Source organism: Nyctibius grandis, chromosome 1 (assembly GCF_013368605.1).
Source record: "Nyctibius grandis isolate bNycGra1 chromosome 1, bNycGra1.pri, whole genome shotgun sequence".
NCBI lineage: Eukaryota > Metazoa > Chordata > Aves > Nyctibiiformes > Nyctibiidae > Nyctibius > Nyctibius grandis.
The window spans coordinates 75,042,044-75,059,427 of record NC_090658.1 but is presented as its reverse complement, the minus strand read 5'-3'; the positions used below and the strand labels follow the sequence as shown (position 1 = coordinate 75,059,427).

At 44.3% G+C, this 17,384-nt stretch overlaps 1 protein-coding gene across 1 annotated transcript in view; it reads right to left on the bottom strand.

The window, feature by feature from the left end:
• Window positions 1-11,835: 11,835 nt before the first annotated feature.
• ROS1 (ROS proto-oncogene 1, receptor tyrosine kinase) overlaps window positions 11,836-17,384 on the bottom strand; it is an 84,267-nt gene continuing 78,718 nt past the window's right edge. Inside the window, exon 44 of the mRNA XM_068405805.1 lies at window positions 11,836-11,987. Within this exon, the coding sequence (XP_068261906.1) occupies window positions 11,842-11,987 (146 nt within the window). The 3' untranslated portion in view covers window positions 11,836-11,841. The remainder of the gene's footprint in view (window positions 11,988-17,384) is intronic.

Sequence of the window (17,384 nt, the reverse complement as noted above, 5' to 3'; positions counted from 1 at the left end):
AAATATTCATGTAAGCACAAATCAATCATTTACTTCGTTGGCATTTACAGTTCATTTTGACTGTGAATGTTTTCAAGCATGAGAATTTAAGCAATGAATATGTGAATATTGGTTTCAACATTTGTTCTCCAGGTACTCTTTTATACTGTTGTATTGTGAAAGCATTCAAACACCAAAGTAAAGATAGTGGCTCAAGGTGTTAGAAGTTATGCAAACAACTTTTTCAAAATGTTCCTACTCCGATGGACTGCAGCCTGAAAGCACACATGCCCTATTTTGGCTAATCCTTGCAGAGTTTTGCTCACTCTGCGCTGTTCTGACTCCGGGGGCACTGCTCACAGCACCTGCCTTCAGGGCCTGGGAGTGAGTCTTTGCAGGGCTGGAGCCACAGCTCCTGAGGTAGTAACAGCACAAATAACCTCAGTGCCATTTCACAAGTCTGTTTTATTCCTCTTTGCATCATAGATTAATTGCTTAATCATGAATGCTTGCGGGATATCTGGAAATACAAAAGGAATGCTTCTTATATGTTACGTATGTCTTACACGTCACATGTTTGTCACACACAGAAGGAGCAGGGCTGTGAGTCTCCGGTCCTGCAGCCTGAGGAGCAGGTCCTCCTGCTGGCTCATGCTCTCTAGCTGCGCACCTGACAAACAGAGCAGCGCGGCTGGGACAGACAGACAAACACAGCTCCTGACCCTTTCATGCAGAGTCCAGGGAAGGAGGTAGAGGGACGGGATCTGCTGCAGAGCACAGCAGTACCGGGCATAGCGAGAGCATCCACTGCTGCTGAGTGAGAGCAGTTTGTAGAGTTTGCAGAGTGAGCTCTGGGCATATTCACCGCAGGCATTTATTTCCCATTCTGAAGATAACTGAAACTTAGCAAAGCACAGAATACCATTTTAATCAACTCCAAGGTTAACAGTGATCTATCAAGGAAAGAATGGAAGTGGGGACGGGACATAGTATTTGTGGTCGCAGTCTCCACTTTATTTTAATGAGGGTTTCACTTCAGTACAGCTGCAGTTGCAAGAACGTAGCACAGAGCTCTTTAGACACGCATATATGCCATCCTGCACTTACAGTGTCATGTTGGAGAGCTTTAGGGTAACCTTCCTTACTTCCCACCTCCTTTCCAGTGGGTTTTCCAGTGGAGGAGGAGGAGTGGAGGAGAGAGAAGGTGAAAGAGAGTCTGAGTAATCCCCTGTGCCTCCCCTGGGCTGTGTGCTGCCTGTCTCTGGGGAAATGTATCTGCCTTGTCTCCTCCTTGGGTCAGGAGGGACTGCCATCCCTTCTCGCCTTCCCTTTGAAGTCATATTTAGGTTCATGACAAGCTCTAGCGAGGGTTTAAGGGTTGGTCCCTTCCTAGAAGAGAGGAAAATGCTGCTGGTGGCTTTGGATGCACCAGGGTTCTCTGACTGGCAGTTCTTGTGCATCTTTTTCTGGGTAAGGGTTGTAAATAACATGCCCTTTTGACTACAGAAGGGCAAGACAGCTCCTCTGGGGGATTGCAGTGTCCTGGCTGGCTTCCCTGGCCTGCCACCCGGAGGAGCAGTTGCAGCAGGGGAAGGAGAGAGACTTGCGGTGTGATTATTTGGAGGAGTAGGGAAATGGGAATAGGGGATAGTTAAAAGAAAAAGAAAAAAGGGAACAAAAGAAAAATTGAAAGAAAAAGGAAAAGGAAAAGGGAAAAAAATAAAAAGGAGAAGAAAAAGAGAAACAGAGAAATGAAAAAAATATAAATTAAAAAAGTAAAAGAAAAAGAAAAAGCTTGACTTCAGCCAGCCACCAAGCTTTGGGGCTACAGCCTTGGGAACTACATTAATTTAGTTCCCAGCATGGTTAGACTGTTCTCTAAACCAACTGTACTGACAAGCAGCTCAGGCTAGCAGGGTCCCCCTGTTCATGTCCATCTCTAATCATACATGAGGAGTTACCTTTGCAGGGCACATTCTACTGCCTCCATAGCCAGGCATAATCTGTGAATCATGTGCACCAAACCTGTGAGTGTAAATTGTAACAGAGAGGCACTGGGATTCCGTGTCTGCCCTCCTCCTGCCCCTGCCCTCTCTGTGTCAGGTCCTGTGCGAGAAGGGGAAGGTATTGGAGGAGGGTGCAGGTGCAGGAGTGCATGCCCCTGGGCCCCACTCACATGCACAGGCACCTCCCTTCGCCATGCTTGGCTGCAGCTCACAAAACCAGCGGCTGACCGAGGACTGGAGCGTTTCCTTAGGGATATGTCAGTTGCTTATTTACATTCATGGTAAAGGCAGGACAAATACCAAACAGGAGAGTTGTCCCATTAGGAGATGCAATACCACACTGGACGTTACTGAGGGTGCCCCGTCTCCCCACTACATGGCACATTCCCTCCTGCCCCACCTGGCCCAGGTATGGCTGCAAGGCACACCCCTCCTTCATCACCCCCCCTCTGACTTCTCTTCTCCTCAGCTTCTGGCCCCAGCCCTGACTCTGCATCTCATCCTCTCTCTGTTCTCCTGCCTCACCCAGTCTCTTCCCTCCTGCGCTTTCTACTCTGCCCCCATGCTGCAGCAATGAGAAGCAAAGCAATGGTGTTAGGAGGGCACAAACTTCCCTATCAATGCTGTTTGCATGGAGCTTAAGCATCAGTATTTCTATGATAACAGAACTGGACAAACATGGGCGGTCTCCAGAAGAACCAGTACATTGGCTTCAATCCTGCACCATACCCCTGTGGTAGGAACCAAGCCCTAATCCCTGATCCGGTGGAACAACACCTTTTTTCCACAAGCCAAGTCCTAGAGAGCTGTGACACCCCCTGTTGCACACAGACACAAATGATTATTCTCTCTTGACAGACCTGCACAGCTCCCTCCTTGTATTTAACTGCAGTCCCAGTGAGCTGGATCAGGAAAGGGACACTTGATAGCTGCTGTTTCCGTGGTTGAAATATTTGTGAAGTTAGCGCATAATCTGAAAGCAGAAGCTAATAAATTATAGGGTGCTAATTGGGGCCGGAGTGGAGCTGTCAATCATATTATCCTAAACACACAGAGACCCTCATAACCTAAAAAGGCAAGAGAGCCTCCAGGAACAGCTCCCAGTTGTCACTAGCCATGACCTCCACTTCAGTGAGAGCACAGAGAGTCATAGCAGAGAGTTTATTCTGCTAAGAAAATGCAAATCCTGTATTTAAGAGGGCGCTTGTATTTGGGTTTGTTTACCTGTTTTGGGAGTGTATTTCCCAGAGCACTTCATTGTTTTGCTTTGCCACTTAACTTGCCACTCTTGCAATTTAAAAAAAATGTGTAAATCAGATAAGAATTTGCAATTCTTATACTTGCATAGCCTGTACATAAGTCGTAAGTTTTTAGCCACAGTCTAACCCCTGTGCATTTAGGCCTATCTTCTAAAAGCCATTTTATTGCTCACTTTTCCCGTTTTGCTTCTTATGCTGCAGAAACATATGTACTTCTTTAAGGCTGCAGGAGTCTATGATCTAAGCCAAAATACAACTGTGCAAACATGGTAGCAATAGGGAACTTGCAGCTCTAGTCACTTTGTCACCAGATTTCTTATATTGCTTCCTTCAAGATCAAGTATTTTACTCATCGTATAATATAAAATTGAATCAAAGAATGCTGAAGAGGTTTTTAGTAACACCTTTCCCCCAGAAATTCATTTCTATATGGAGACAGGTAGGCATTTCAGAAAGCATTCCCTGGAGAAAAGATCTGAAAAAAAATAGGAGCAACCCAAAAGTGAGGAGTGGAAAAGCTTGGTTTTGGTGGCAGTATGACTACTGCATGCAGGCCTGACAATTGAGCTACAGTCTGGTCAAAACTTTTTCCTGGTGTCACCTCACCCAGACCTTACTGACCACCTGAATTTGCTGCTGCAAGACCATATGATTAAGTGTACAAAGACTTTTAAAGATTTCTAAATGTGTCATTTTTGCCTCATTTTTGATGCCTGCATTAATTATTTAATGCCAACCTTGAATGCTGGCAAGAAGTAGGACCGATAGTCCCTTCTCAGCTTGCTTCTGTGAAGAGAAATGACAGCGTCTAACTCGGTGTTGTTCCCACTAAAGCCAAGAGCCATCTCTGAATTGGGTAGGCAAGAGGACATGTTTGACAACTGACTGTGGTTTATCACAGACACTAATTTTGGTTTAGTAAATTCAGGTAGAGGATAATTCTTCATGCCTTAAGCAACAGACTCAAAAATTACGGAGTGATACCTCTGTTAAGATAACAAAGACTATGTAAGCAGACAAACCGAGGAAAGCATGAAGCTGGCAAGGTCCTATTTGAAGAACACAAGGCTGCACTGTTGTTCTGGTGTTGCTGGGACAGAATTGTAGAATCTACTTTCTGTTCAGAAAGCTGCACTTTTGAGAAGGCTGCAGCACCTGATATGGTGGGAACAAAGCTGATAAGACACTTTGTTTTAGTTTGTGGCCAGCCATGGTATGTGAGTTTCCATAGCAATTAAGGCCATTGGGAGTTTTGAGTTAGCCAGGTGCTTAAGTTAGGAGGAGTGAAAACCAGGGCAGCTGAGCCAGGCTGGCCAATGTCAGTGTTCTATACCATAAACGTCACATTCACAATAAATTGGAAAGTTTTCTGGGGACGGCCCTCTCTCCTCTGTGGTCACCATGGAGGGTCTCGCCCATCATTCTGCTCCCCAGGCCTGCTCTCCCATTTGTTATGACCATTGCACTGTCATTGGAGCTGTGGTGCTCGCAGTGTTCAACATCTGGCATTCACTGCTGGGAGTGCGCAGCTCGTGACCACTGTATGGGCTGAGTATAACTCTTGTGTATTTTATATTAGCATTAGTATTGATATTGGCTTTCTTATTTTATTAAAAATGTTTCCATTTCAACACACGAGTCTCCTTTCCTTTTCCTGATTCCCTTTCTCAGCCGGGAGGGGTCATTGGGTGATAGAACAACTGGTTATTGTTTAGCCCTGGGTGCGGGCTAAATGGAGACAACTGTGTAAGTAGGTTTTCATCCTCAGGGATGTGGTGATGTCAGACTGAAGTAATACGAAGATGTGAGAGAAGATATTCTCATGAAAGGTTAATTCTGTGACTTTCAGACTTCTGCATCTCCTGTTTCTCTGTAGGATAAAGCTAAATACATTTGTGACTGGAAATTACTGAAAACTTACACATGGTCAGCCTTCCTGGAGGGGTGTGAAAATTGGATATGTGAAGAGAAATACACCAGGAGATTAATCAAAGTAGTAAGATTTTGATACTACAAGACTGAGTTTCCTATAGGACGGATGAAGAGGTAACTGTAGTTGCTTACTGTACTGCATAGGACAACAAAGGCGTTTCAGTGGCCTCATCTCTAATAGCACTAAGTGACTTGTACCTTCAGGGAGGAGAAAAAAAAAAACAGGAAAAGGACTATGCAGCTATGTCAACAGCATTGCAAAAGGGATTGGTGTCCAAACAGAGAGTGGCTATTTTACAGCTCCTTTCTTACCATAAATGATAGAAGGTGGTGATGAAGGCCCTCCAAATGGAAGATATCGTCTGAAGAAGAAGTTAACACATTATAAAAAAGGTCATTTTATACAGTAGTATCAGTCATGTCACTGGCAATAATGACACTATTTTGGCATCACCACTTGGCTTTGATGCACTGGGTTTCTGGTTATTTATTAGAGTTAAAATATAATGTCAGTTAGAGGTGCCAAGTGTCATTATAAATAGACCCATGATCGTTTGAAAAATCCACCTGGTATGCAAGCTCCTGCAACTCACTCCAGTTTGTGTATGTAAGAAAAACTTTCAAGAATCAATTAAAAGAAATTAAAACAAACTAGAACTTTTTTACCACCAAAAGACCTGTCAGAGCTATTTTACAGACATTCTTTTCTATAACAACAATTTTCAGGTCTGTTACAACTGAATTAAGATCAGCTTTGTGTAGAAAGGGGTAAATTTGAATCTAGAAGAAAGCTTACCTTCACTGTTCTTATTAAAATGCATAATCTTGGACCTGTATCACAAAGAATCAGCTTCACCTGGTTGTACACAGTAGAGCCACACTTGGGGACTCGAACCACCATAGGCAGCATGCTGCAGAGGTCAAAGAAAAAGAAAAAAAAAAGAAAAAACTGGAGATAGTAGACAATTCAAATAGATGGTAAAACTTCCTTTGCTGAAAACAGCTTTGGGAAGCAAGGGTGCAGTGGCCCTGCTGTAAAGATCTTTGTGCCCTTCCTTACAAGTAGTGAGGGCACCAAATTTTGAGGGACGTTGTAATCTGGAGGATTTTACTAGTCTCTCTTATCTAGGGTACCAGGAAAGCTGAGAAACAACAACTTAAGTCTCAGCCCTGGGCCCTGGCTCAAGTTTCTCAGATCAGCGAGGCTGTGGTGAACTCAGCTCTTGCCTTTCTTGTCCCTGCCACTTATTAGTTTTTGCAGGTAAAGAAGACTAACAGAAAACACTCACCTTAGCAGCGTAGCTGCACAACCTTTTGCCTGTCTAGTGGTCATTTTTAAGTTCCTTGAATCTTGGGATGATGCCATTGAATGACTGACAATAAAGTCTCCCAGAGATGAGACCTGAATGTTAAATACAAAAAAGGGAAGGATATCATCTTAACACCTCATATTTTTCAGTCCTACATGATACAAGCAAACACATCTTTTGCCTTCCATATCTCAAAAAATCATCTTTTCAAGCTGCGTTTCTCTTTGGAGATCTTGACAGCCACGTTCCCGTATCTCATGTCAAACTGCTGAGCACTCCTTCTGTGGCACACGGCATAAGTGAGTGATCCCACTGAAGCCTGGCATATCTCGCAGCAGCAGCGACATGCAAACTTTCTATAACTTTACCTTTGACCCAGTAAGGACCCAGTATTTTTGTCATAAAGCATTGGTTTTTCCTTTGTAGCTTCTTGACTGTGGTCCTGAATGGAAAGCATGAGGTACAGAGGTTTTGGATAGATCTGAAGACAGCAGATCTAGAATTGACGCCACTGAAAATGCTGCCTTAGGAAGTAAGTAACATCTGCCCTGGCGCTTCACAGTTACAAAATAATTTTACAACTTTAATTAATCATCACAGCATTTGTGTTATGTTGTAGTAAATACTATTCATAGGTAGCAGTAAATATTTTTCATCCAAATGGATGTCAAGTCTGCAGCTGAGAGATTAAATAAGCCAACTAAAACCACATAGTATGTCCATGTCTGTCCAAGCATGGCTCAGAGTTCAGACATTGCCATTTGAGAGCCCAGCACTAGTGGGTGGTGTGTGGTATCACATCCTGAAGCACGCTCACCATCGTTGCTCCGTGATCTGCTGGCATCAAGGAACAAGGAAGAGCCTGAGAAAGTAACCGGCTGTCACCCAGAGACTCACCTGGGGGCACATGTCTCCTCTTCCCAGGCAGGTTAGAGACTATGTTGGGTCTGGCTGGGATAGGGTTCGTTTCCTTCACTGGAGCTCATCCTGTGCTATGTTTTAAATTTATGACCAAAATAATACTGATAAAACATTAATGTTTTAGCTCCTGCTGAAAAGTGCGTATGCACCATCAAAGCCTTCTCTGCTTCTCACTCTGCCCTTCCAGTGAATAGGCTGGGGGTGCACAAGAGGTTGGGAGGGGACACAACCAGGCAGATGACTCGAACTAACCAAAGAGATATTCCAGACCATGTAATGTCGTGCCATAAAGTGGAGTGGATGGGGCTTAGGGAACTGACTGGGCATAGGTCTACCTGTCCAGGCCAAATCTTGAGAAGCTAAAGACTTGTAGGCAGTTTCTCCACTGCTGTACATCAGCATAGCTTAACATATTTAACCTGATTTGCAGCAGGTGAAGATTTGGTCTGTCTGCTTTATACTAGCCAGAGAATGATGCTTTTGTTAAGAAGCTTTTGGAGTTGCTAACAGGAACCATGCATTTGTGATTCAGACTTCAGACATCATTTTCTGGCTCCTCCAGCTCTTGCTGGGAGGGAATCTTCCCAGGACAGGTTTCTCCTCTTATTTTGGTGGCTTCCTCTGGCTTACAAAGGAATACAGAAATAATTCCTTTTACTACATAGATATCACACCCCAGACTCAGTCTCACTGTACACGTTAAACAAAGAAGGTAAAAATGTACAATATTGCCTCTACACTTGAGGATGAGTATCTCAGTAGTATGTCACACAAGTGTGGTCACAACAACTGCTTCACTTTTACCCTTATCTCATATTTAACCTTTCTGATATGTCAGGATTCTTCCCTAAATATATATTTCACAGAATCACAGAATCACAGAATGTTAGGGATTGGAAGGGACCTCGAAAGATCATCTAGTCCAATCCCCCTGCCGGAGCAGGATTGCCTAGACCATATCACACAGGAACGCGTCCAGGCGGGTTTTGAATGTCTCCAGAGAAGGAGACTCCACAACCTCTCTGGGCAGCCTGTTCCACTGTTCGGTCACCCTCACTGTAAAGAAGTTTTTCCTCATATTTATGTGGAACCTCCTGTGTTCCAGCTTGCACCCATTGCCCCTTGTCCTGTCAAGGGATGTCACTGAGAAGAGCCTGGCTCCATCCTCATGACACTTGCCCTTTACATATTTATAAACATTAATGAGGTCACCCCTCAGTCTCCTCTTCTCTAAGCTAAAGAGACCCAGCTCCCTCAGCCTCTCCTCATAAGGGAGATTTTCCACCCCCTTAATCATCTTTGTGGCTCTGCGCTGGACTCTCTCTAGCAATTCCCTGTCCTTCTTGAACTGAGGGGCCCAGAACTGGACACAATATTCCAGATGCGGCCTCACCAGGGCAGAGTAGAGGTGGAGGAGAACCTCTCTTGACCTGCTAACCACACCCCTTCTAATACACCCCAGGATGCCATTGGCCTTCTTGGCCACAAGGGCACACAGCTGGCTCATGGTCATCCTGCTGTCCACTAGGACCCCCGGGTCCCTTTCCCCTATGCTGCTCTCCAACAGCTCTGTCCCCAACTTGTACTGGTACATGGGGTTGTTCTTGCCCAGATGCAGGACTCTACACTTGCCCTTGTTATATTTCATTAAGTTTCTCCCCGCCCAACTCTCCACCCTGTCTAGGAGACATTTATTTCCTTTAAATGACATTATCACCTTTAAATCCATTTACCCTTATTTAAACACCTATAGCCTTCAACGTCAAGACACTTGAACTCAAGGCTTTCTTGACTCTTTCCCTTGATCTGCCACAGCAGGAGGTGCTGACTGTCAGAGAAAACACAGGCCAGGTAGTGCCCATTTCCCTGCCCAAGAGAGAATGTGCTAAAAAGGTCCTTCATTCTTGTCACCCCTTACACGTGTGTCTCTGCTACTGTCTCCAAAGGTAGCTATGAAAACTGTCATCAGGTGGGAGATGTCCTCCTGATTGTGAATAAGAGTTGATGAGTAAAACATGAATCATCATGAAGAGTTTGAATGAAGAGAGGAAGCATCGCTTCAATGAGGTAGAGAAGGTGAAATTATGAAGATGTGTGAAGAGAAGGGTGATAGGGAAACATAAGGGATTAAGAAACTCTTTGCAAGTCGCATCATGGGTAGATGCAAGCAAGGCAAGTTTGCACACATCAAATACAGCTTTACCATAACTCAGTGGAATAGTTGTGTTTGCATACTTACTCCTCTAAGGCAGGGAAATGAGGGAGGGAGAATGGAGCAATGGGTAGGGCCAAGCTCAGAGCTGGCAAATTGTATCACTAAGCATGCCTCAGATCACTGCACGTACCGGAAAGTTTAGGTATTGTGTCTTCCATTGAATTCAGCAAGTTGTAGATCAGGATCCTTAGATTTGGACTGAGAAACTTGTTTTTTATCCAGTCCAATCAATTTTTCATACTCTTAAGGGCAAAAGGCATAGATCCCTGGTCAATATCCTAAGCTTTCATCGATTGGCAATGCATTAAATGTGACACTTTCTTCCTCATCATGCTGTGGTAAATCCTCCATTAAAACTAATCTTGTCTTGCAACACTTACAAAACATGGACAAAGCAAGATTTATCTTCCCCTCTGTTCTTTCTGTGCCACTTTGGGTATTTGTGGCTACTTCAAGACCTCAAGGGCATTACTTCTGACTGCTGTCTGTCACTGACACTCACCTTGCCCACTAACCCATTTTAGCCGTGTTGGATAGGCTCTTGCATGATTCTTTTCCAACTCAGACCTACATGAAACTGAATTGACTTGGGTTATCACATCACAGCTGTGGTCATGAGGCCTGTGAAAGGTGTTGCCTAGACAAAATTTTTGCAGGACTGAAGGCCTCTCCTGCTAAAGAAAAAGTTATCATATGAAGTCCTGTTGATGTACAAAACCTTTGTGGCTTTCTGACTGAGCAGTCCTCTTGAGTTAAGTGGAATTACACACACATGAAGTCATCCAGGTGTGGTGATTACAAAACTGGGGTCTTCCCAGTTTCTGGCTAGCACATGCTGCTGGTTAGTAAATGTTACTCATGTTTAAGTTATTGAAATGGAAGGAATGGCTGTACGATAAATCAAGCAGCACTTGAAGAGGAAGGAAACATTATACAGTATTTATTTATCTGTCACTCACGGTCTGGTGAGCATAGCTTAGAAGAAAAAAAAAGAAGTGCTGCAATTGTTGTTATTAGCAAATCTGACTTGTACACTAATTTGTAGATGAAGAAAAAATATTTATATGATTACAGACTGCTTGAATGGCCTTTGTCAGGGACTTCAAAGAATCCTAATTCAAAAGCTGTCAATTTCTATTTCTTTTGACTAAAATAGTCAAAACCAAAATTTCTTGTTCATTTGTGTTGGCTCTCCATTTAAGAAACTTTTGAAGCTTGATTTCAGTGGAGCTGCATCTTAAAAATGTATACATTCTGACATCAGATAGTGCCTTTACTACTCTTCAGTGTCCCCCATTATCAAATATTTGCATAAAATCAGAGCATGTTTCTAGCTTCCTGACAGGTGTCGGTGAAGAGCTCTGCATAATTTGCAAACTACTATTCATAATGAAATGTTCCAAAAAGCTTATTGATGTCCTTTATTCAGCAATGATTTATATATCATTTTATTATATACTTTGACTTGATCTCCAAACACATCAAGGAAAAGTATCTCCCTCCACCCAGTCTGATAAAAAAATAAGCGAGGATGATGAACACTAAAACGGGAAACGAAAAGAAATGTAAGAAAACAGGACTGTCTAGATTCACAGATCAGTCACCGTGCAACTTAACATTCAAGATGATTGCAAGCGTTTGTTTAAATTAAAGAGTGAAATAGACCATCCCCAGCAGTGGACATTCCAAGTCGCCCTTCTTCAATTGCTTTCTGATTTGGAGTTCATAAAATACAACAAAAAATTATGTTAGTTTTTCAATTTGTAAAATCTTGTTTGTGCACAATGAAGCTAGATTTCAAGTGTTTTTTATTTTCATGAGCGAGTTGGTCCTTTCTTTGAAACAGCGTACCAGTACTTCCTTTTGGAAGGACTACCTGTGTCTGAGGCATAGGTGATTGCATAAACTTAGTCAACACCACAGAAAAATCACTTGCTGTCTGATTACATGTTTTATTTCTTTAAACTATCTCCTGTGAAACACCCAAACCATAACACCTAGAAAATCAAAAGATATGTAATTATTGTCTTATTCTGCTACACATCATTCAGTATCTTAGGATATTTTCAGATAGTTTTAGTGTTTTAGAGAGTTGCTGGGTTTTCTCAAGACACCTCTGTAAGTATGATGAAGTGCAGAATATTTTCCATGGCTTACGTCTTCTTTGGTAGAGCTTTTTCTCATCTTTCCCTCTTTCTTTCAAACAGCAGGAACCAGACTTAACTAAGTTCAGCAGACTTGATGCTTCGTTGATCTTGATTGCCTTCTTTGACTAACACCAAATAATTTAAGCCCTCTTGATTCCTTGTTTCCACTAGTGTGGCTGAAAGAATACTGTCGGAATCTTCACATGGAACATCACTATCTGCATTTAAAAAAAGAATAGACAACAGCCCAGTGATATACTTGTAGTATCAGAAAGCAAACAAAATCAGGCAGCTGTTGGAGAAAGTTGGTCAAGTGACCACAGAAAGAGTGACTGATGATTCAAAGTTATTTTATGCTACTGCCTGTGTGAATGATAGATTTAAGCAAATCACTTAGGGAAGGCTGGTCATCACCATTCATACCTCCACAGGTAGCAATACAGTTATGAATACATGACTTGCTTCTTTTGGTAGTAAAGATAGCCTGCATAAAGCCAAAGTTATTTTAATCTGTACCTTTGTGCAACCCTGCTAATAATGCTGCTAAAGAGTTTTGTAACACAGGCAGTGTTCTACCTACTAAATCATTAGATACTATCGCTCTAGAGGACTTAAAATATTCTGACTTTATAGAAGCTTGAAGTTGTCAATCCAGTGTGTTTTTCCCACTTCTAAAAACTTTGTATTTTTTCCCTAATTTGATGCTGTTCACATATAGAGTTGCCTGAAATCTGTTGCAGGGGAAATATCTTTTAAAAAAATGTGAAAATTAGAGGAGAGGAGTGAGTGGAGGCAAGTCTATGGCTGTGGCAAAAGGCGAGTGCCCTCCTTGCCTACCTTGCCTCCACAGGTGCCTCTGAGCAATAGATATGAAGTCCTAGTGGAATACAGCCAGTCCAATGGGGATGTGGTGGAGAGGCAATCTATATCAGAGGTCCCACCACAGTCAGAAAAACCTGACAGGCATATAGCTACCTCCTCCACAAGGAAGAAGAGAAGAGTTTTAGTGGTTGGAGACTCCTTCCTAAAGGGATCTGAGGGCCCAATATGCAGAGCTGACCCCCATCACAGGGAGGTCTGCAGCCTGCCTGGAACCGAATCAGGGATATCAACAGGCAACTCCCCAGCCTGGAGAAGGCCACAGACTACTACCCCCTGCCAGACAGGTGGGGAAGAAGCTGCATCCCGTAGTCTGAGGGGGATGAAGAAAGACTATAAGGCCCTAGGACGGTTGGTGAAAGAGTCTGGGGCACAAGTTGTTTTCTCCTCCCTCCTTCCATTTTCAGGTGATGACGTGGGATGGAATAGTAGGATTCTCTCTATTAATGCCTGGCTACGAGACTGGTGCTACAGGCAGGGCTTTGGGTTCTTTGATAATGGCTGTTTTTATAAGACACCAGGCGTGACTGTAATACATGGGAAAGGTTTATGTGGTAGGGGCAAAAGGGTTCTGGGACAGGAATTAGCAGGGCTCATTCGGAGAGCTTTAAACTAGATTCGAAGGGGGATGGGGTGGTAGCTGGGCTTGCACCACTGGGGCAACGCTCTAGTGTTGAGGTAGACCAGGAGGCCTCCCATCCCCCTGGGGTGAAATCGGTGTGCTCAGCTCGCTCCCTGAAATGCCTGTACACCAATGCACGCAGCATGGGGAATAAACAGGAGGAGTTGGAAATCCATGTTCAGTCGGGGGGCTATGATCTAGTGGCAATTACAGAGACATGGTGGGAAGCCTCGCATGACTGGAATGTGGTCATGGATGGCTATGTCCTGTTCAGGAAAGACAGGCCACTAAGGAGAGGTGGTGGAGTTGCTCTTTATGTGAGTGAGCAGCTAGAATGTATTGAGTTCTGTTCAGGGGCGGATCAGGAGCGAGTTGAGAGTTTGTGGGTGCGAATTAAGGGGCAGGCTGGCAGGAGTGATACTGTTGTGGGTGTCTATTACAGGCCACCGGATCAGGATGAGGAGGGTGATGAGGCCTTCTACAGGCAGCTGAGAGCAGTCTCGCAATTACAGGGCCTGGTTGTCGTGGGGGATTTCAACTATTTGCTGATATTTGCTGGGAGGCCTACTCAGCCAGCCATCCTCAGTCCAGGAGGTTCCTCCAGTGCATTGATGATAACTTTCTGATGCAAATGGTGGATGAGCCAACTAGGAGAGGAGCGCTGCTGGATCTGATCCTCACTAACAAGGAGGGTCTGGTTGAAGCAGTGAAGGTTGAGGGCAGCCTTGGTTGTAGTGACCATGAGATGGTAGAGTTCAGGATCTCATGTGGCAGGAACAGAATAGCTAGCAGAATCGCAACCCTGGACTTCAGGAGGGCCAACTTTGGCCTTTTCAAGCAATTGCTAGGGGAAATCCCATGGGACAGGGTACTAGAAGATATGGGGGCCCAAGATAGTTGGTTACCTTTCAAGGACTGCTTCTTCCGAGCTCAAGATCAGAGCATCCCAACAAGTACGAAGTCAACGAAGGGTACCAGGAGACCTGCATGGTTAAACAGGGAACTGCTGGGCAAACTCAAGTGGAAGAAGAGGGTGTACAGATCATGGAAGGAGGGACTGGCCACTTGGGAAGAATATAAGTCTGTTGTCAGAGGATGTAGGGAGGCAACTAGGAAAGCTAAGGCCTCCTTGGAATTAAACCTTGCAAGAGAGGTCAAGGACAACAGAAAGGGCTTCTTCAAATACATTGCAGGTAAAGCCAACACTAGAGGCAATGTAGGCCCACTGATGAATGAGGTGGGGGCCCTGGAGACAGAGGATAAAAAGAAGGCGGAGTTACTGAATGCCTTCTTTGCCTCTGTCTATACTGCTGGAGGCTGTCCTGAGGAGCCCCGGACCCCTGAGACCCCAGAAGAAGTCAGGATAGAGGAGGAATCTGTCTTGGTAGATGAGGGCTGGGTCAGGGACCAATTACACAATCTGGACGTCCATAAATCCATGGGCCCTGATGGGATGCACGTGCGGGTGCTGAGGGAGCTGGCGGAAGTCATTTCTAGGCCACTCTCCATCATCTTTGCTAAGTCATGGGCAATGGGAGAGGTGCCTGAGGACTGGAGGAAAGCGAAAGTCACTCCAGTCTTCAAAAAGGGCAAGAAGGAGGACCCGGGTAACTATAGACAAGTCAGCCTCACCTCCATCCCCGGAAAGGTGATGGAACAACTTGTTCTTGATGCTGTCTCTAGGCACATCAAGGATAGGGGGATCATTAGGGGCACTCAGCATGGCTTCACCAAGGGGAAGTCATGCTTAACCAACTTGATAGCCTTTTATGAGGACGTAACCCGGTGGATAGATGATGATAAAGCTGTGGATGTGGTCTATCTCGATTTCAGTAAAGCGTTTGACACGGTCTCCCACAGCATCCTCGCAGCTAAACTGGGGAAGTGTGGTCTGGATGATCGGGTAGTGAGGTGGATTGTGAACTGGCTGAAGGAAAGAAGCCAGAGAGTGGTGGTCAATGGGACAGAGTCCAGTTGGAGGTCTGTGTCTAGCGGAGTCCCTCAAGGGTCGGTACTGGGACCAGTCCTATTCAATATATTCATTAATGACTTGGATGAGGGAATAGAGTGCGCTGTCAGCAAGTTCGCTGATGACACAAAACTGGGAGGAGTGGCTGATGTGCCGGAAGGCTGCGCAGCCATTCAGAGAGACCTGGACAGGCTGGAGAGTTGGGCGGGGAGAAACTTAATGAAATATAACAAGGGCAAGGTGTAGAGTCCTGCATCTGGGCAAGAACAACCCCATGTACCAGTACAAGTTGGGGACAGACCTGTTGGAGAGCAGTGTAGGGGAAAGGGACCTGGGGGTCCTAGTGGACAGCAGGATGACCATGAGCCAGCAATGTGCCCTTGTGGCCAAGAAGGCCAATGGCATCCTGGGGTGTATTAGAAGGGGTGTGGTCAGCAGATCGAGAGAGGTTCTCCTCCCCCTCTACTCTGCCCTGGTGAGGCCGCATCTGGAATATTGTGTCCAGTTCTGGGCCCCTCAGTTCAAGAAGGACAGGAAACTGCTAGAGAGAGTCCAGCACAGAGCCACAAAGATGATTAAGGGGGTGGAAAATCTCCCTTATGAGGAGAGGCTGAGGGAGCTGGGTCTCTTTAGCTTAGAGGAGACTGAGGGGTGACCTCATTAATGTTTATAAATATGTAAAGGGCAAGTGTCATGAGGATGGAGCCAGGCTCTTCTCAGTGACATCCCTTGACAGGACAAGGGGCAATGGGTGCAAGCTGGAACACAGGAGGTTCCACTTAAATATGAGGAAAAACTTCTTTACGGTGAGGGTGACCGAACACTGGAACAGGCTGCCCAGAGAGGTTGTGGAGTCTCCTTCTCTGGAGACATTCAAAACCCGCCTGGACGCGTTCCTGTGTGATATGGTCTAGGCAATCCTGCTCCGGCAGGGGGATTGGACTAGATGATCTTTCGAGGTCCCTTCCAATCCCTAACATTCTGTGATTCTGTGATTCTGTGAAGTTATAATTGTTGCAATTTTGTGCATTGATTTTTGCAACATGTACCTTCTTTTATTATACTCCCTCCTTATTTTACTTCGTAACTGGAAAATGAAGCAAGTGACATTCAGGATTTTCTGTTCAAAAGAAACACAAGCATTGTGCTGTTGCACCAGGCAACATACAATTTACTATGTTACTATAATCACATCCGGCCCCCTGCAAGCTATAAAGTTAGAAGTCTGTTCCACGTGCTAGAGTCCATTAGGAAAGATTATCAGGAGAAGTCTGAAGGAGAATTTTGATTTTTAGAAACCTGTTAGCAACACAGAGCAAACTGTTGTCACATACCACAGTGACTGACAGCTACGAAAAATCATTTGATACTCACTTTGTCAGTTGAGGACTATTATGGCAATATTTAGTAATTCAATCCCGACCAAGTCTTTACCAATCAGTACAGCTCTTCTTTGTATTTGGTTTGTGTTTAATAAAGCTTTTAACGGAAACCCTCAGGGACAAGCTACTTTGGAAAAGGCACACTGGGAAATGCTGAGGGCATGTTTGCAGCAAACTCTTAAGAGAGAAACCTTAAAATAAGGACCCAAGTAAAACTGGGTATTTACAGACCAGACATATGCCGGCTGACCTGCCTAAGTATAGAACACTAGAGGAGCATTCAGATTTGTTTCCTGTATAAGTATCTGGAACTGATGAGGTGATGTTTACACAAATGTGAGTATGAGATCACTGAGATATTTTTACCAGATATATAGATACATTACTAATTCTTTCCCCAACAGGTTTGAAGAACTACAGAATATATAAAATATTATAATCCTTTTTCAGCCTATGCCGCACTGCATTTCTCATTATAGAGAAAAAGAGCTAAAAAAGTATCAAACACCTTGCCTTGGTTTTACTTTTTGAGCTTTGGGGACAAAATAAGCAAGAAAGACTTTTTTTGCAGAATATTCTTATTCTATCCAAAGACAGAGGAAGAATATAATGTTGATGTCCTTTCTTCTATGTCATGACTCGTATAAGCTACATTGCCACTTTCACAATGAGATTTCTGACTACATGTCCCTTTCCTTTACTGTTGTGTCATCTCTTAGCGCAGTGCTCAGCACCTGTGAAAGCTTAGCACCATTCTGACATA